This window comes from Bos grunniens, chromosome X, assembly GCF_055505025.1.
Source record: "Bos grunniens cultivar Pamir isolate PY7600 chromosome X, Bosgru_T2T1.0, whole genome shotgun sequence".
Lineage (NCBI taxonomy): Eukaryota > Metazoa > Chordata > Mammalia > Artiodactyla > Bovidae > Bos > Bos grunniens.
In genome coordinates this window covers 143907252-143928051 of record NC_141194.1, presented here as the reverse complement: position 1 = coordinate 143928051, position 20800 = coordinate 143907252, and the positions used below count along the sequence as shown (strand labels likewise).

Below are 20800 nucleotides of genomic sequence, written 5' to 3'. Positions count from 1 at the left end.
TTTTTAAAAATCCAAGTACATAGCATGGTACTCTGTTGTGCTCAGATGCTCAGTCCTGCCTGACTCTTTGCGACCCCATGAATTGTAGCCCGCCAGGCTTCTCTGTCCATGGGATTCTCCAGGCAAGAATACTGGCCTGGGTTGCCATGACCTCCTCCAGAGGATCTTCCCACCCAGGGATCGAACCTGGGTCTCCTGCATTCCAGAGGGATTCTTACCAACTGGCCCACCAGGGAAGCCCAGTATGGTACTGTCTCTCATATTTAACATTTAGCTTTTTTCTTTCTTTCTATGTTCAACTTCACATTATGTATCACCAGCTCTCAAATATACCTTCTGTCCCGTTCACAAAGGAGGCTTCCACCAAGTGCCCTCTTTGGTCTTCCAAGTGCACCCTGTGAAGTCAGGCCTGGGATTTCTAACCCCGGAGTCAGAGTTTTAGGAAACAAGGGCTCAGAGGCCAACGACTGCAAGCTGAGACTCGGAGGCCGCCCTGCCCTGCCCGGGTGCTCGGCTGGACACGTCCGAGGTTCCTCCGGGCTGCACACAGTTCGCACCGAGCCGGGCGGCGCAGAGGCCTGGCCGCGACGAGGTCGGGGCCGCTCTGCCTGGCCGGCGATCGAACTCCCGGGGCGCGACGGAGGCTCGGCTGCCGCGGGGCCAGGTGTCGCGCCTCGGAAGCCGCTGCTGGAGCCGCGGGCGCCCCGCCCCTCGGCCGGCGCTGGCCGCGGGGTTACCTGCGGCCGGTGGGCGGGGCGGCCCTTCCCGTCTGCGCCGGCCCCCCCTGCCTCCAGGGCGGCGGAGCCGGGAAGTGGGAGAGGGAGCGAAAGAGGCGGAGACTGCGGCGGCTGCAGCCCGGCCGGGCTCCGAGCGAGCGGGGGGCTGCATGGAGCGGCCGGCGCGGCTCTGCGGGCTGTGGGTGCTGCTGCTCTACGCCGGCCGCGGCGGCGTGGCTGCGCCCGCGGGTGAGTTCGGTCCCCAGCCGGGGCAGCGGGAATCGCGGCCGAGAGGCCCGCCGGGGCGCCTGGGGCCGAGGGCCGCGGCGGAGTCGGGGTCGAGGGCCCTCTTCGGGACAGCCCGCGGCCGCGGCGGCAGGCGCCTCCCGCGCCCGGCTGGAGCTTGGGGGACCCGGGGCGACCGGGCTTTCCCGGATCCCGGGCGGCGGGGGCGGCGGGGCGGGAGGACGACGACTTGTCGCCGCACTTCCCTTGGTCGTCGGGCAGCGCCGAGGAGCCTGGCGCTAAGGCCTGGGGCCCGAAAGGAGTTCGCGGGGTCGGGGGCGGGAGTGTCCCCGTGGCCCGGAGCGGGGATGAGGGGCTGGGAGCCCGCGGGGACGGCGACCAAGGTCCGGGAGTGCGGGTGACGCGCCGAGGCTCCTTGCGCGGCGGGTCCAGCGAGGTGGCGGCAGTCGAAGGGAACCTCTGAAGCGCCTAGTCCCTGTAGCAAAGGACGGGTCTCCTCTGGCGTACAAGAAATCCATGGGAAATCCGGGGCACCATCCGCGTGGAAGCCTTTTTCTTTAGTAACCTTTATATTTTGGAATAATTTTCGATTTACAGAAAAGTTGCACAGATGGGAATTCTCATATGCTCCTCATCTGGTGCGGCCATTTAAATGAATCAACCAGAGTTACTGTGAAAACTTGTGGGGAGGGGCACTAATGAATTCCTGAGGGACAGCTTTTGGCCTGAGCGACCTTCTGGACGTTTTTTTGGTGAAGATAGTTAGGTTTTATTGTCACGTTGACACAAACAACCACAATTTGTTTATTGCTTTTTCAGCCAGTGCGTTGGGCTTTGAAACCCAAGTTGAAATGTTGATTAGGAAACTTGGATGCCCTCTATTGATTCAGTCAACAAAACCTATGCCCACTCTGCGAGCCCTATGCCAGGCAGTGTTCTAGGGGCAGAGAATACAGTGGTGAGCAAAACAGAGCAAGTCCTTGCCCTTTGGAGCTGGTATGCTATTGGTAGAGTCAGCTTAAGCGGGGGGCGGGGGGGGGGCGGTAAATTATAAGGTCTGTTAGAGGGCAGTAAGTACTATGGAGAAAAACAAAGCAATCTAGGGGTTTGCCATTGTAAATAGGGTGGACTACGTAGACTGCCACTGAAAAGGCAGCATTTGAGGAGAGACTTGAGGGAAGTTTGTAGTTTGCCAGTCATTCATTCAAGTGCCTGCCTTCTTTAGTACTGAGCCAGGTGTTGTGCATTGGCTTAGAGCCTTAGAGTATATTGTGTAATCTTGTGCCCCCCATGCTCCTAGTTCACTTGGGGGGATCTGATTTCCATATCATGGGGCAGCTACAGTGCAGAGAAGGGAGGGGGGTCACCTTTCCCTTCGGTTGTTGTCACTGAGTTACTCAGTCACGTCCAACTCTTTTCCGACCCCATGGACTGTAGCCCTCCAGGCCCCTCTGACCATGGGAATTTCCCAGGCAAGAATATTGGAGTGGGTTGCCATATCCTTCTCCAGGGGATCTTCCCGACCCAGGGATCAAACCCGCATCTCCTGCATTGCGTTGTATTGCAGGTGGGTTCTTTACTGCTGAGCCAGCAGGGAAGCCACCCATCTCTGTAGTCTCCTGATTGTCACCGTGCCACTGCAGTCCCCTCCCTCCTCCAGACTCCCTCTCCTACACACCTCACACCTGGAACAACAAACAGCTGACTCTAGCTGATACTGGCAATCCCCAACTAATCAGTTTTGTCACAGAGGTTCATTGGCGACTTGGTTACTTAGAAATACAGAAACTTTTTCCCATTGGAAATATTGATACAATTACATTAAGATATGGAGGGGGGAAAAAAGGCAAAACAAAACAGGGGACTTGACTGTTATAATGGTCTGACCTTACCCAGCTGTGGGACTTCAGGACTGGTCATTTCCCTCCCTCGTGCAACAGTGTTCTCTGTGAAAGGAGGTTGAACTCCATAAGGTTTAAGGGCTCCTCCAGCTCTAATCGTTTGAGTGTGTATAAAAATGATTAGGTTACCAGCTTAGTTTTAGTCTGTGTAGATTGGTAAGCCCACATTGTGGCATTCTTAATAACAACTAGCATTTCTATAGTGCTTACTCTATGCCGGGCAGCGCTCTAAGTTTTCCACGTGACCTATTTCAGCTTTCCACAGAACCTCTCCTGTTGGTGCTGTTACCATTCTTGTTTTGTATAGGAGGAAACAGGCACGGCAAGGCCCAGAGGCTTGCCCAGAGTCTCGTAGGTGGTAGACTGCAGGAGGGAGCTAGGCTGCTGACCCCAGCAGTGGCTTCCAGAGACCATGCCCCTAACCACTGCACTCATTGCCTCTCTCTGCAGAAATGAGGAGAGTCCTTGGCTGGGAGGGGAGCTGGGCCTCTCCCAGAGCAGCAGGGCAGGCCTGGTGGGCATTCACGCAAGTATGTACAGGCCATTGGTAAAAAGCGAATGATCATGTATTGGAGACTTGCTTTATGATTGCCAGACTGTGTAGTCCAAACAATACGTACCACAGGCATTCAGAAGAGGGGAAACTGAGGGCTGGGAATTCTGAGGAAGAACTGAAATTTGAGCTAGACTTTTAGGGTGGGTGACATTTGAGTTGGTGGAGGAGAAGTTACTCCCAGTTTGGGAGGCGAGCAGGAGCACAGGCCCAGAAGTAACAGTGGTGGTGCCCCTGTGGGCTCAACGAGGAGTCCGGCTTGGCAGGAGGGTGTATTGGCCAAACCAGTCAAGGCAGAAGGGCTTCATTTGCCCTTGAGGCTGAGTTGGGGTGCAGAGGGAGTGAAATGACACTGGAAGAGAAGTCAACAGGGAGACTTGACTGAGTGTGGGGCTGGAGGGAGACGGGACTCACCAGAGTGCAAAGCTCCGCAGGAATCTAAGATTAGAGGTGGCCCCTGGAAAGATAGGTTATGCACGCCTTCTGTTCAGGCTCGGGCCTAAATGCTGTATGTCTGCCTGCCTCATGGGACCCAGCAGAGCACTTGTGTATGATCAGGATAATAAGAGAGGTGTTGCAAGGAAAGCACTGAAAGAGGTTGATGGTTAAGATGTAAAGGAAGGAGATGGATGACTCACGGATGACCTGTGATTTCCTTGACTTTTCCCGACATATGCATGCTTCTGCCAGCTCCTGTGACTGAAGGAGACAGCACAAGCTTTGAGTTAAGCCTTATTATTAGAGACAGCATTGATTGTATTCAATCGAAATTAGAATGGGATCTTGCGCTAGAAGTTGAAGATGTAGCGGTCAGTGGGTTTCAGGACATTGATGGAAACTCACCCAGAACCTTGCTCCTCTGCCTTAGGTTAAATTCAGAGGATCCCATCCCAGGCCTCTTGTGTTAACAGCACTACCTTGAGTGCACTCCCACAAAATTTCTAGAAGAAAAGCCCTTGCTGAAGAGCAAAGAACCTGTGAGTCAGTTAAACCCAGACTGATCAGGCTACATCCATCTTTATATGCTCTGTGGTGCCACATGGTGTATTCCCTCCAGACATCACAAATAAACCCAGAAGCCCCTGGTTGTTGTCCCTTCCATTCAGAATGCTGGCCCTAAGCTCCTTCTAGGTAGAAATCCTGTAATCACCCTGAACAGTCTCTGGCCTAGAGAAACCTGAGTCCAGTGGGAGAAATGGACATGCCCACAAACCTCTTTATTATTTGCTACAGTAGAGGACATCTGTCAAGTGCTTTGGGTATTCAAGGGCTTTCCAGGTGTCGCTAGTGGTAAAGAACCTGCCTGCCAAAGCAAGAGACCCAGGAGAAGAGGGTTCAATCCCTGGGTCAGAAAGATCCCCTGAAGGAGTGCATGGCAACCCACTCGAGTACCTTGCCTGAGAATCCACATGGACAGAGAAGCCTGGCAGGCTTCAATTGAGTAGGTTGCAGAGTCAGACACGACTGAAGCGAGTTAGCACACAGCACACACACAGACGTGACCTATAAGAGCGAGGCCATAAGGACCTGAACGGAACACTGGAGGTGAGGATGGGGGAAGAGTAGATCTGAGAGGTGGTTTCCCAACTAAGTGTTGTTGTTCAGTCGCTCAGTTGTGTCTGACTCTTTGCCACCCAAGGGACTGCAGCAAGCCAGGCTTCCCTGTCAATCATCAGCTCCTGGAGCTTGCTCACACTCATGTCCATTGAGTCGGTGATGCCATCCAACCACCTCATCCTCTGATGTCCCCTTCTCCTCCTGCCTTCAACCTTGCCCAGCATCAGGGTCTTTTCCAATGAGTCAGTTCTTTGCATTAGTTGGCCAAAATACTGGAGTTTGAGGTTTAGCATCAGTCCTTGCAGTGACTATTCATGATTGACTTCCTTTGTGCTTGACTGCATCTAAGTGACCGCATGGCTAATTGGTGGAGTGCAAACTACATAGGCTAGACCCGGGAAGGGAGGTGTCTAGGATTTAAGTTTTAGCATTCCTCTCTCACTGATTTTTGTTGGGCATGGGGACAGTAGCTGGTAGACTTTGACCTTAGAATATTCCTATATTTTAACTTAAAATAGATTTATGTCCATCATACAGATTTGAGCCTTTGAAATAATTTTATTTAAAAATTAGTTTCTGGCAATGCCACGAGAGCCTCGGTTGGCCTCAGATAGCCAGTCCCCCACCGTCCCCACCATGGGGCCACTGCCCAGGTCCTTTGGGGCATCGTGTGGCACATCCCTCCACGTGTTGGGACTGGGTCCAGTACAGAGAACTCTTCATCCTGGAACACGGGCACAACCAGAAAAGCAGCAGCCCCCTCACCCAACACTGCACCACTCAATTGTGGGGAACCTGGGGGAACCTGGTGCTAAACCATTTCTAGATGACCTGCTTCTGGGTTGGGGATTTGCCTGTAGCAGAGCAGCTCTCTCGCTTCAATCTATTGAAAGTCAGCCCTCGACACAAAGGTTTGGAAAAAGAAATAAGGTTATCAAAATTTCTGTTTAGTAACAGGATATTTTTTTAAAGACAAAAAAATTAGTTTCAAAGGTCAGGCAATAGTTTTAGAAGTGCTAAAGTATTTTTTCATGCAGAACATAGAGTACATTAAATGACTAAGTTAAACAGAAGAAAATAACAATAACCAAAAGTCATATTTAACGTAGCTTTTATTTGACCCAGGATTTACAAAATCAAACGCAAACAAAAAGACAGGAAGGGTTCTTTGAGAGTAAGGAATGCTGTTGCTATCTTCACAGGACCATTACCCAGTTTTGTATGCTGTCAGGTTCTTTTCCAGACTCTGTTCTCTTTACCTTGATGTATAATTGTATTATTTACAATTTACCATTTCCTCTTTACTATATATGATAGAATACAAGCAAAAGGTTTTTGTAAACTGCATGTCCTTTGGAAGTACAATCAGAAGGTTAACTCATTCCCAGTACCACACTTGTTTACACAATTTCTTCCCCTTTCTTTTTTCTACTTTTGCTAAACACACACACACACACACACAACTACTCCCCCCCCCCCCCGAAAACAAAACAAACAAACAAAATCCCTGGGAACGTCCCTGTGGCTAAGACTCTGCACTGGCAATGCAGAGCTCCTGGGTTCAATCTCTGGACAGGGATACAGATCCCACATGCTGCACCTAAGACCCCCAGGAAGCCAAATAATAAATAAATACTTAAAAGAAAAAAGCAAACAGCAATGAAGAACATAAAAGCACCTTGGTTTTGATCAGCACAATACAGTAGTTAAATGTTACTTATTTTCTATTTAGTTTTGAGTAAATATTAAACATTGTTTTTCTAATAATGCAGGATATAAAAACATAAAATAAGTTGACAGTTAACTTGCCAGAGATTGAAACACATCAAATGTTAGATATGAATAACTAATTCTAAAGTAAATGAATAAAAGTTTTGAATAACTTGCGGGGAGCTGCCCGTGAGAACGGGGTCCTCTGTCCAAAGGACACAAGCTCTGGGAGCTGCCTCAGTCCTTGAGGGTTTGCTTGCAAACAAAGCTCTCTGTCCTGCCACCCCAGAGATTAGGCGCTTATTTACTGCAGACACCTGGAGTTCTGTGCAAACTTCTCACGCACAGAGAAAGGTTATCTGGTGTAAGAAATAATAACAGGGTGCCATTCCCATGCTCTCAAGGTTTCTTGTGACTGTTTGTAAGATGTATACGTCAACCAAGAAAAAATGTCAACTGTCTTGTCTTTCTCACGCTTTTCTGTATAAATATAAGATGCTGAATGAAGTTGGTGTCAGACTGCGTCCCTTCGTGGAGACGTGTCTGAACCTCTCGACCCCATCTTTGTTGTAGTCTCTTGCTTTAGTTTCTTTCTTAGCCCCACCGTGCACGTTCTCGGGACCTGATCGACTTTGCCGGCTGGCACCGGCAATAACTAGAATCAAGTACTTAGAATGTATGAGTTACAGCAAAAGTCAAATCATAATACAGTAAATTTTACTCCTTTTCCATTTTGTTTTTAGTAAATATTATTTTAAATATTTTTGTAATAATGCAGAATATAAAAACATAAAATAAGTTGATAGTTAACTTGCCAGAGAGATTGAAACACATCAAAAGCTAGATATGAAATGTAAAGTACATTAATAAAACAGTTTTAAACAACTACAACCTTCAACTACTTAGAATGTATGATTTAGAGTAAAAGTCAAAGATTATTGATGCTATGTTATAAGCTTCCATGTTTTGGGAAAGAGAAATGTAAAGGGAGATAATATTCAACCCTGGTGGTACTTCATTCCAAGAGATATTGAATCAAATTAACACCCACAACCACAGCTTATTGTTTTTGTCTCCCCACAAGCTAAAAAGTGGGGGAATGTAGAAAGCGACTGCTATTATGTATGGGCTTTTTTAAAGGGTGATGAAGATATTCTAAAACTGTGGTGATGGTTTTACAAGTTTTTAAATATACCATATAAACTAATGTATTGTACTCTATTTTAAAGGGTGAGTTTTATGGCACATCAATTCAGTCAATAACTTTTTTTTTTCTACACGCCAAGGACACATGGAAAAAAAAAAAAAAAAAACGCAAAGAAAAAAGGAGTTGAATACTACCACGGCCCAGGGAAAGTAAGGAGGGTGGTAGGGGGAGGACAGAAGAAAGGAAGGAAAGGGACATGCATTGCTGACTAGTTCTCCCCTCCTCCATTCAGTATACATGTGCACACACTTGCACACGTACACACGTGCAAACACAAGCACACACACACACATGCACACACACACACTGTGATAACCAGTGACAAGCAACTGGCTGCTTTTTGTTACAGATAAAACCATAACTGCTTTGTTTCCTGAAAAGGTCTCCTGCTCTTGTAAATGTTGCCCTTGCTTGCTAAATAGTTGGTCTTTGTTAATGAGGTTTTTCCTTCTTGCTTTTTGATTTTTAAAAGCAAATCTTCATAACTAGTATACAGCCTGTGTCACATCTTCTCTTTTGTAATTTAAGTCATGCTATATGGTATCTGGAAAGTCATACTCACTTTATTCTGAAAAATATCTGCTTCTGAATCTTTCTCAGTGTAAGTATTGTAGTTACCTTGTCAAGCCAAGTAAGTATTTCACAAGTATTACAGGGTTGAACTCTTACAGTCCAGGCCTTTTAGGTGTTCTCTTGGCTTTCTTTTCTTTTTTTTTTAAGCCTTCTTATTGACTCATAAGGGCTTCCCAGGTGGCACTAGTAATAAAGAACTCAGCTGCCAGTGCAAGAGTCTAAGAGACTCGATGGATGGGAAGATCCCCAGGAGGAGGGCATGACAACCCACTGCCATATTCTTCTAGAGAATCCCACGGACAGAGGCGCCTGGCAGGCTACAGTCCACAGTGTTGCAAAAACTAGGACACAACTAAACCAACTCAGCATGGCACACACTGACTCACAGACACTAGCAGCTTAATTTCAACAAAATGATGATCATCTCTACACTTCTATACAGAAGTAGAGGGATTCTGAAAACTAAGTTTCTTTCTTTGTAGCTGAATTTTATTAACTGGCAATAAGTCACTATTTCAAAGTCTTAGTCATTTGCCCAACATTTTATTGCCTGTATATTATATTCTGGGAAATAGAATCAAAGTCAGGAATTATCAGTTACATAGTCTGAATACAAATGTTAAATAGTCTGAATTGATAGGAAGACTGTCCTCTTGGACCAGAAAAGTAGTCTCCTTAAGACAGAGATGGAGTGATAGCTACTTCCCCCCTTTTTCTAACTATATCTTGGTTTTTCTCTTTATTGAAGACCCTGAGTGCAAGCCTGAGTCTCATCTTGTGGCTTATCAGCATCATGGGCTGCACCTGTAGCTCCATTCGTATCCTTCCTTGCTGTGGACTGTTCTCTGCAAGGTGTCTGGCTACTGCTCTCTCTCATTGAAACGCGAAAAACACCAAATGATGGTCTCGAAGTATAGTCTAAAGGAAATAGATGTAAAGTGGTGTTTTCGTCTCTCCGTGTAATAGGAGAAAATATGCTTTTGCTGTAGTCAATCATACTTTCCTCTGAAGTTGCAGATAATATTTCAGTAGGTAGGTCTTCTTCTGGAGAAATAATGGAAAGGCTCCAAGGGAAATCAATCTCAGTCCTCTGTGTGAAAATGTATTTGCTTTGTGGATGGCCAAGCCTGGCATCAGGAAGGCTGGAGTCATCTTGAAATCCATACACAGTCTGAGGGCCGAGTGTAGACGCTGAAGGAACAGTGCTAGATGACTTCTGACTGCCACTGCTTATTGTGATAGTCTTAGTGCTGTTAGAGGAAATCTCTTGAGGGCTCTCTGGCACCTCAAAGACGTCCTGCCTGTACAACGGAACCTGAAGTTCGGAACTGTGTGGCTGTTTCTTTTTCCCTCGAGCTTTCATCTGTTTGGTTTTCGTTTGCGTTATCATTTTGAGAGCTGCATACCTCTCAGGTCCAGGTGGAGGGTCCCCGATCGAAATAAATGACTCGCTCTTTTGAGACCCAGGGATGAAGTCGTCATCACTATCAGAAGAAGAACGGCGAGACTGTGGCTGTTTCCTCTTGAGCCTAGCCAAAAGTTGCTTGTTTTCTTCTCTTAATTTATTCCTTTCTGCTGTAAACTCACAAATAAACTTCAGATTTTGTTGTTGGATATCATAAAATTCTTGTTGTAGTGTATTTCTGTATGTTTCGTTTACTGTACAGTGATCGCATACTTTCGCGTTTAACTGACCTCGCAGGTCATGGATAGTGTCATTCAGGGCTCTCTTTTGCTCCGTCAACTCTTTAATTCTGGATATGGAGCCTGTCCTCCTCCCGTCTGACAATCGCTCTTTTCTCAAACTGTTTACTTTCCCCTGAAGTCGGCGTAGCTCTCTGTCATGGAGCTCTTTTAGTGTTAGCCAGGTTTTTTTAAAATCTTCAGAAGACACATCACAGAGGCTAACGTTCTGCATTGTATCTTCTTCAGAAGAGCTCCGCCCACTTTCCCTGTCTTCTTCACCCACATCCCCCACCTCCATCTTGATTCTCTGACTGGGATTGTCAAATAGTGGAGACAGGCACCTCCAGAAAATGGCAGAAGGGCCGTCAACTAGAACTGGGCTGCGGACCGATCGAGAGTTTCACCGCTTTTACAGACCTGTGAAGTCATCTCAGGGCACCTGGTGGGGGAGAAGATGGATCAAAGATGGCTCAGGGGTGGACAGCAGGACGTAGGTGGGGGGCTGGAAGGAGACACCAGCCTCCTTTGCCGATAAGAGCGAAGGCACAAGGCACGGAAGATGGCGGCTTCAAGCGACCCTGTGCCAACAGGAGACTAGAGAGAGTGGAAACGCAGTGACTTCTGGGAAAGCCCCGCTGAGCTGAAGTGCGTCACAAAAGAGGGGGGGGGGGGTTGGAACTTACCCTTGCTTTATTTTTGAAACAAATTAATTTGACCCGATTTTTGCATCTTTATTCCCGACAGTCAATATTTTATAATCATTGAAAACCACAAATACCCATGGTCATTAGTAAGTTGGACATAAAGTCAAAAGCCATGCACTCTTTCCTCCCTGTCACCCCTCCGTTTAGGCAACATTGCTTAGTGGTCCATTCCTAGATTTAGAGGCTCTCGGGAGACTGGCCATTCTGTAACTGATTACTGTTGCGATCCATGCTAGAGCTTTGCTGGTGGTGTTACTGTTGCGATCCATGCTAGAGCTTTGCTAAGCTCTAGCATGGATCGCAACAGTAATCAGTTACAGAATTGCCATGCTAGAGCTTTGCTGGTGGCTCAGTAGGTAATGCGGAGAAGGCAATGGCACCCCGCTCCAGTACTTTTGCCTAGAAAATCCCATGGACGGAGGAGCAGTCCATGGGGTCACTAGAGTGGGACACGACTGAGCGACTTCACTTTCACTTTTCACTTTCATGCACTGGAGAAGGAAATGGCAACCCACTCCAGTGTTCTTGCCTGTAGAACCCCAGGGATGGGAAGCCTGGTAGGCTGCCGTCTATGGGTCGCACAGAGTCGGACACGACTGAAGCAACTTAGCAGCAGCAGCAGTAGGTAACGAGTCTGCCGGCAATGCGGGAGAGCCAGGTTCAGACTCTGGATCGGGAAGATCCCCTGGAGAAGGAAATGGCAACCCACTCCAGTATTCCTGCCTGGAGAATTCCATGGACAGAAGAGCCCAATGAGGCTACTGTCCATGTGGTCACAAAGAGTCGGACACGACTGAGTAACACTTCCACTAGGTTTTTAAAATTTAGACGTGAAACCGCTGACACCATTAGCTATATCTGAATAGGTTACAAAACGGAATGAAGGTTAAGTGGGGGTAATATTTTTCTTTTAAAAAAGTTTCAGTGAGTGTGTTGGAAGTTAAAAAAAAAAGAACAACTCAAAGAGAAGTATATGTGATATAGAGGCTTTTGTATCTAAAATAGTTGTTGCATGAATCTGTGTGGTATGTATGTATATTCCTAGAACTTCAGGGTTAATAATCCAAAGAGAAAGAGGAAAATAAGTTATCACTTTTCCTCTCAAGTTCTCAAACTTTTTGGTTCTCTGAGTCCTTTGAGTAGCAGGCAAAGGTGCTTGACCCTGCCTTTGGAACAATGCACATACATGCACCATTTTGCATAAAATTTTAAGAAAAACCCCAGGTCTACTTCGCTTCCTGTCTTCAGGGATGATAAGCCATCAAAAAGAACATTTATAAAGTAAATAAAAATAATTGTTAAAGTTGAAAATACTTACAGATTTAGCAGTATATTTGGAATTAATTCAATAGAGTGTAGTGTGGGTATTGGGCAGTGAGATGAGATAGGAGGGCAGGATTCAGATGAGACAGAACTGGTTATGAGTTGATGGTTATTGAAACTAAAGTTATTGGTACTTTGGAATTCACTGTGCTATTAATATTTGCTATTATGGTCTCTGCTATTTCAAGCTGTAACACTTTATTCCATTTTCAGATACGTTCTTAACTTACTGGAACAAGGTATCTCCCCAGAAGCTCATAAACATTCTCATACTTCTAGAGTAAATTGTCTTATTTTCATGAAGTTTCCTCTTATTTTTGGGAGCTTAATGTTTATAGTAAATGAAATATTACTCCTTTTTTGTTTTCATCAGCATGTTTGTACATAATGTAGGGAATGTTAAACTATTTTCATAGTTTATAGGTTGACATATAGCTTCTTCACACATAGAAGAAAAACATGTAAATGAAATACTTGTGGTATTATAGAAAACTCTAGCTGATAATAGCCCATCTTTGCAGACCATCAGGAATCTTTGTGTGATCTGGAAAACTGGAAGTGGCACCAGCTGTACTAATTATTCATTTAAAGCAGATGCTGGCTTAATGGAGTCCCTTAAATGTTGGAGTTTAGAATGTGTATCCTTAGATAGAGCCAAGTAATTCTACCCACTTCAGAAATGTGTGTTTGTGTGTACATGTATATATATTCCAAGGTACTTGATTTTTTCCTAAGTGGAGGGGGGAAGTTGTCCTATGTTGTTTGCTGAGCTATTTTGTTGAAGGGTAAGAGAGAAATTAGAGTGATGTGTAATTTCTAAATACATTTTAAAATAAATAGTACACATAACATATATGATAGTGTATGTGCATGTCCAGCAAAACATTTGGAGAAAATATTTGCAAACAAAGCAGGATTAAAAAAAAAAAACACTCTAAAAATGAAATATTCGCTAATGAAAATAGATGATGTTGTTGGGGATTTACTTTAAAATTATGGAGGAGGTAGTAAGTGTGGAGGGAGTGGGGAGGACCTGTTTGGGGTAGAAGTTAAACAGGAGTGGCCATGAGTTGCTAATTGTTGAAGCTCGTGGGTGCTGGGTATGTGGGGTTTAGTTTGCTGTCCTCTCTACTTTTGTATGTTTGGGATTTTCTATACTAGAAAGTGGTTTAATGCCATTATAAAAAAATATAGCAATTGCCACAATTTTTAGGGCTTAAGAACCTTTTTAGGTGTGAATGACTTTTTAGAGACCTTTGCTATGACACACACTATAAAGCTCGAAGGATGATTTGCATTGATACGTTTTTTAAAAATATGTCATTATAATTGTATATGAAGACCTGAGACTTTTTGGTGCTGAAGTAACTGTAGCAAATGAATGTAGAGTGATATAATATGGCTGGTGGTTGTATATTTATTTGTGTATACCAAAACATATTCTTGTAATATGATTTTAAATAGGTCATTCTTTGTAACACATGAATTTTCAAATATTATTTGTTAAAATGCAAAGTATGGTAATATAGTACTAACATGCTACTGTTTTTCTTTCTAGAGTATGTTTGTTTCACTTTAGATACATGGGGAAAAGAAACATAGCAAGGTAATTCCCATAGCAGTGCAATTCCCTCTTTTTTTCTTCTCTTCCAACAGAGGGCAGTCTTAATCATGCCATGCAAAACCTAGATGCTTCCTTTTGAGCTAGCCTGAAGATACCCATGATTTATTTAATGCTTCTCAACTTAAAGTTGAAATTAACCTGATGTGAAGTGTAACATTTTTTTAAGTTTCCCAAAGGGTAATGGTTAGACTGATGTGCACCGTTTCCGGTCTAATCCTAGAACAGATGCTTGTCTCTTCTGAAGGATGTGAGAAAAGACTAGATCCAGGGGAAGGCAGGAAATTGTCAAGTGAGGACAACTGTCAGTTGTGTCCTTTTGTCTACAACCTATCAATATTCACCTCAGTTAGTAATGTAAACAGAAATCCCAAACAGTAATTGCAACATGCATTATATATTATTTCTTTCTTCTTTTTGCTGTGTAAGTCTTAGTGAAATAAATACTTTAGAAAATGTTTGTGGGATCCTAAGGAAAAGATTACTTGCTTATTTTGATAAGATATATTTCAGAGGTAGAGTTAGACATTAAAGGATCTTAAATAGAATTATTTTCTTTATGAAAGTAAATTTCATGGCACTTCCAAAAACTAAAGAGGCAGTTTGAAAAAAAGTGAAAGTCGCTCAGTCACACCCAACTCTTTGCAGTCCATGGCATTCTCTAGGCCAGAATACTGGAATGGGTAGCCTGTCCCTTCTCCAGGGCATCTTCCTGACCCAGGAATTGAACCAGGATCTCCTGCATTGCAGGCATATTCTTTACCAACTGAGCTATGAGGGAAGCCCAAGGAGGTGGTTTGGATTAGGTTTATTGCTGAGACTCTGGGACATACTAATAATTCAGGTGACAATTTTTGTTGTCTTCCCAGCACTGGGAGCTGGTTGGGAACTGGTATGGTAACTACCATCATGAACCTTAACCTCTAAGATTCTGGTGACCTGCCTTCTGTGTTTACTAGAGGATGGAAAAACTTCTTCTTTCTCAGTCCCTGCATTACCTAGTTGTTAATTTTTTTAATGAAACCCTAAAATTAAAGGAAAACAAAATAAAAATGTGCAAATAGACATCTTTGTAGAGTAAAAAATTCTGATCCAAGTTTAACTCCAATCCAGGAACAGGTGCTCATTCTTAAATATCTGACTCCAGGAAACCACCCCCTGCCATGTCAACTCTTGAGTGTCCCTCTCATTGTTTTCTCTGACTCTTGCCTTTCCTTATCTCCTGAGATAAAGATGGAATCTTATTGCAGTATTGTCCACTCTGATATATTATCCACTCTCTGATATTTTTGAGGAGAGGAAGGGAAGTAAGAAACTCTCTCTAAATTCCTTACTTGCATTCTTGTAGTATAAGGTATTTTAAATATACAGTAAGCATTATACAATTCTCAGTGACGTCTCATTTAAGCCACATAAGAATTGGTAGAATACTGAGCATAGCACAGTGTTTATGTGAAAACCTAGTCATTTATTAGTTTAAAAAATGTAACATTGAGATACAGTATTAGAGTAATCCATTTCCTAACTTTAACATTTATTTTAGGGTGCATGATGCCTGGCTGTCAAAACACTTTGGAGTAGACCGAAAATCACAAACCATGCCAGCTCTCCGAAACAGATCAGGAATAATGCAGGCCCGGCTTCAGCATCTTAGTAGCCTGGAAAGTTCATTTACACTTAATCACAGTAAGTGCAGAATGTGGGTAGGGTACCCATTTGAAACAGATGTTAATACTATTTAACCTAAATCACCAGTACAGCTGGACATCATTTCACATCTCAGTTTCTGTACAGTCATTTCATCATATGTGAATATAATATCAAATATGCATGCATTGTTTTTAGCAATTTTAGTTAATAGTGAGTTCTTAGTTTAATATGAAGGAAATTAATTTTCTCATTGAATTATTATTCTTGTATTATTTTACATTCAATATCTTTTATCCATACTTTAATGTAAATAATGACATTTGAATATAATAGTATATATAGTATTTGTTTAGAGTGACTGTTGTTCATTCAGTGATTATTAAGGGATTGCCCATGCTGAGCTGTCTGCAGAGGTCAGAGCACTGTAAATACTATTTTGACAAAGACGTATTTCACACAGGTTGAAATATTGACAAGTTCAATAGGAAGCTAGAGGGTTATATACATGAAAGCTATTCTCTGAAAGCAAATCTTAATAAAAAGTCAAAGAGTGACACAATGTTCATTACCAGACAGTCCTTTAGAGGTTGCATAAGAGGAAGCCAGCAGAACTGGCTCTGCCATGAGGACTAATCATAAACACAAATGTCTTGAGCAGATGGATACTGAGCTACTAGACTCAGGACCTTTCCAAAAAAATGGGAGTGGTACAGCCTTCAGCTTTGCTCTTTGTCTCTTGTAACAATGTATTGAAGCTGTGTCTTTCAGTTGGCCCAGATGCTTTGTTTTCCTTCTGATTTAGAAACAAGTCTCACACCATTGGCATCATGGAAAACATCAGGCCATAGGGAACCCCTGTACATAACATAGCTGCTTTTCTATGATTTCTCATTTTTGCCCATATAATTAGCAGCACAGCCTAAAATGCCTCCCACGTTATTTCTTAGGTACATACCTAGATCATCACTCACATCTTGTTTACAAGGAAGTAGGCACCTATTTATTTGTTACAGAGCTGCTGATACAGAGCTGAAGTAAAAAATAGCAGAATTGATTAACCCAGATGGTATTTGACTAAGGAGTAAATACAGCGAAACTCATTAAGTCTGCAGGTACTGAGAGCCTGGTGTCTTTTTGCTTGTCTCTCTCTCTGAGTCTTTGGGAGAGAAAATCATTCAAAACTGTTATGTGAATCCCTGTGTCATACAGTTTTAATTTCCTTTTTTTTTGTTTTTTAAATCTCAGGTTCTACAACAACTGAAGCAAACATTTTCCATCAGGCACTTCTTGAAGGAAATACTGCTATGGAAGTTTCCCTAACAGTATTAGATACCATATCATTTTTCACTCAGTGTTTCAAGGTAAAAATGAAAAGTTAGAATTTAGTCAGTATCATTGCAAAGAAAATACACAAAAATTAACTAGGCAGATGAAGCTTAGTACAGTAGAAGAGCCCCCAGTAAGAAGTCAGGAAACTTGGGTGGCAGACCTAGTGTGACCTCAAGAAATTATCGAGACTCATCCTTAAAATGAGAGAGTTGGACTGTTAATAATTTGTTCCTTATTCTCCTTCTCTGTTATTTTTGTGTTTAAAAACAGGGTTTTTTTTCATACTTTTATGAAAATATCCAGTCATTTTTAGCCCAAATTATGATTGAGTCCGTTTATCCAAATACCTGGTGAAATAGGTGTCTTGTGAAGCCAGAAGATGTCCAGGCAGGCTGGCTGGCTGGCTTCCCTTGTCAGGTGCTTGTTGGTTTTACTCAGATGCTTGCCTCTCAGTAGAAATCATCATTGCTATGATTAAAAAATAGAAGAAGAAATTGAAAGCCGTTAGCTTGCAGGATTGTTGAAGGTGTACAATGAGATCATGGATGTTAGAGAGCTTTGAATAAACACTATATAACTATGTGCATTGCTTAGTTGCTCAGTCGTGTCTGATTCTTTGGGACCACATAGACTGTAGCCCAACAGGCTCCTCTGTCCCTGGGATTCTCCAGGCAAGAATGCTGCAGTGGGTTGCCATTTCCTCCTCCAGGGGATCTTCTCAACTGAGAGGTTGAACCCAGGTTTCCTGAATTGCAGGAGGTTTCTTTACTCGCTGAGCTACCAGGGGAGCCCATATAATCATAATGTGAGGTAACAGTAGCAGGAGAAGTCAAAAGTGAAAACTCTTGCTGGCTTTTCATCTGAGTTACACAGATATTTTTTTCTTTTCTTTCCCCTTCTCAAAGTAATTCAGTTAATTGCTCAGGCCTCCAGATTTACTATGGAAACCAGGACTGTGCTTTCAAAGAGGCTTATAAGGGAAAACTAAATTAGATACTAATCAGAAATAAGCTACAGTATCTTTATATGAAGTATTAAGTTTGTTCTGATTAAAATGCAACCCAAATTCATTTTTTATTATGCCAGTAAATCAGACATTTGGTTTCATGGTTTGCATTGTATTTCTTCCTCCTGTTCAGACATTTTTTATTTATGTAACATACATCTCTTGGTAGATGACAGGCACTATCCTAAGTGATTTAGAAATATTAGCTCATTTTTTATTGTGGACTGGAGGTAGAAAAGGGAACTGCAGATGGGCACCACAGATCTTTTTGAGATGATGGGAATGACTAGATTGTAATAAATGGACAACTCCGTAAATTTACTAGAAGTAATTGAATGATAAATTTAAAATAGGTAAATCTTGTTGTATGTAAATTAAACCTCAATCAGAATAAAAGTACAAATGAGAACTGACCTTTAATTCTCACACTAGCTTTGCGATGTAGATGCTGTTATTTTTCCCATTAAAATTTTTTTTTTTACTTACGTAGCTCCATGGGTCTTAGTTGCAGCACAGGGTCTTTGATCTTCTCGGGATGCAGGATCTTTTCACTGTGGCATGCAAACTCTTAGTTGCAGCATGTGGGATCTAGTTGCTTGACTATGGTTTGAACCTAGGCCCCTCACAATGCCAGTGTGGAGTCTTAACCAATGGACCGCCAGGGAAGTCTCTGTTTTTCCCATTTTAAAGTCAGAGAAGTGAAGCTCACAGGGAGCTTAATGTCATATAGCTAGATGGTAGCAGATCAGGATTCAGATCTTGCCAATTATCATGAGCCCATGCTTCTAAACACTACCCCATTTTAAAAAAAAAAGTAGACTATGAAAATAGCCAGAAAGATGGAGCACCATTCCAGGATTCTGTCTATCATCGTTACCAATAAATCTGTTACAAGTTGCATATTGTTTTGTTTTGTTTTTTTTTAGATCTCATTCTAATTTTTTTTAAATTAAAGGATAATTGCTTTACAGACAGAGAAGGCAATGGCACCCCACTCCAATACTCTTGCCTGGAAAATCCCATGGATGGAGGAGCCTGGTAGGCTGCAGTCCATGGGGCCGCTAAAAGTCAGTGACGACTGAAGGACTTCACTTTCAGTATTCACTTTCATGCATTGGATGAGGAAATGGCAACCCACTCCAGTGTTCTTGCCTGGAGAATCCCAGGGATGGGGGAGCTTGGTGGGCTGCCGTCTATGGAGTCACACAGAGTTGGACACGACTGAAGCAACCTAGCAGCAGCAGCGGCTTTACAGATTTTTGTCATTTTCTATCAAACTTCAACATGAATCAGCCATAGGTATACATATATCCCCTCCCTTTAGAAACTCCCTCCCATTTCCCACCCCATCCCACCCCTCTAGGTTGATACAGAGCCCCTGTTTGAGTTTCCTGAGACAACAGCAAATTCCTGTTGGCTGTCTTCTTTAGATACGGTAATGTACGTTTCTGTGTTACTCTCATACATCTCACCCTATCCTCCCCTCCTCCCAGATCCATAAGTCTATTCTCCTTGTCTGTTTCTCCATGCTGCCCTGCAAATAAATTTTTCAGTATCATTTTTCTAGATTCTGTATATATGTGTCAGTATACGATATTTATCTTTCTTTTTTTGACTTACTTCACTCTGTGTAATAGGGTCTAGGTTCATCCACCTCATCAGAGCTGACTCAAATGTGTTGCTTTTTATGGCTGAGTAATATTCCATTGTGTATATGTACGACAACTTCTTTATCCATTCATCTGTCGATGGACATCTAGGTTGCTTCCATGTTCTAGGTATTGTAAAGAGTGCTGCAGTGGACAATGGGATACATGCATTTTTTTCAGTTTTGGTTTCCTCAGGGTATATGCCTAGGAGTGGGACTGCTGGGTCATATGGCAGTTTTATTCCTAGTTTTGAAAGGAATCTCCATACCGTCTGCCTTAGTGGCTGTATCAATCTACATTCCCGCCAACAGTGCAAGGGCATTCCCTTTTCTCCACATGCTCTCCGGCATTCATTGTTTGTAGACTTTTTGATGATGGCCATTCTGACCGGTATGAGGTGATACCTCATTGTAGTTTTGATTTGCATTTCTCTAATAATGAGCAATGTTGAGTATCTTTTCATGTGTTTGTTAGCCATCTGTATGTCTTCTTTGGAGAAATGTCTGTTTTGCTCTTTTCCCCACTTTTTGATTGGGTTGTTTGTTTTTCTGGTATTGAGTTGTATGCGCTACTTGTATATTTTGGAAATTAATCCTGTGTCTGTTGTTTCATTTGCTATTTTTTTCTCCCATTCTGAGGGTTGTCTTTTCACCTTCCTTATAGTACCCTTTGCTGTGCAAAGGCTTTTAAGTTTAATCAGGTCCCACTTGTTTACTTTTGTTTTTATTTCCATTACTCTAGGAGGTGGGTCATAGAGGATCTGGCTTTGATTTATGTCATCGAGTGTTCTGCCTATGTTTTCCTCTAAGAGTTGTATAGTTTCTGGTCTTACATTTAGGTCTTTAATCCATTTTGAGCTTATCTTTGTGTGTGCTGTTAGGAAGTGTTCTAATTTCATTCTTTTACATGTAGCTGTTCAGTTTTCCCAGCACCATTCATTGAAGAGGCTGTCTCTGCCCCATTGTATGTTCTTGCCTCCTTTGTCAGAAATAAGATACCCATAGGTCCATGGGTTTATTTCTGGGATTTCTATCTTGTTCCATTGGTCTATATTTCTGTTTTTCTACCAGTAACATACTGTCTCGATGACTGCAGCTTTGTACTATAATTTGAAATCAGGAAAGTTGATGCCTCCAGTTCTGTTCTTCTTTCTCAGTATTGCTTTGGCTATTCAGGGTGTTATGTGTTTCCATAGGAATGGTGAAATATTTTGTTCTAGTTCTGTGAAAAGTGCCATTGGTCATTTGATAGGGATCACACTGAATCTATAGATTGCATTTGGTAGTATAGTCATTTTCACAATATTGATTCCTCCTTCCCAGGAACATGGAATATCCTTCCATCTGTTTATGTCGTCTTTGATTTCTTT

The 20800-nt window shown here is 43.0% G+C and overlaps 2 protein-coding genes across 2 annotated transcripts in view; one reads left to right on the top strand and one right to left on the bottom strand.

The window, feature by feature from the left end:
* Positions 1-280: 280 nt before the first annotated feature.
* The window catches only part of LOC147341575 (uncharacterized), a 75928-nt gene continuing 55408 nt past the window's right edge, over positions 281-20800 (top strand). The window contains exons 1-3 of the mRNA XM_086388266.1: positions 281-965; positions 13735-13782; positions 15341-15483. Coding sequence (XP_086244392.1) covers positions 292-965; positions 13735-13782; positions 15341-15483 — 865 coding nt within the window. The 5' untranslated portion in view covers positions 281-291. The remainder of the gene's footprint in view (positions 966-13734; positions 13783-15340; positions 15484-20800) is intronic.
* LOC147341576 (uncharacterized) lies at positions 8991-10766 on the bottom strand. The gene has a single exon (XM_086388267.1). The coding sequence runs from the start codon at positions 10445-10447 to the stop codon at positions 9203-9205; it is 1245 nt and encodes a 414-aa protein (XP_086244393.1). The 5' UTR covers positions 10448-10766; the 3' UTR covers positions 8991-9202.

What these genes read in the sequence shown, in the direction of transcription:
- LOC147341576 (XM_086388267.1), bottom strand. Translation starts at nt 10,447, where the DNA reads ATGGAGGTGGGGGATGTGGGTGAAGAAGACAGGGAAAGTGGGCGGAGC.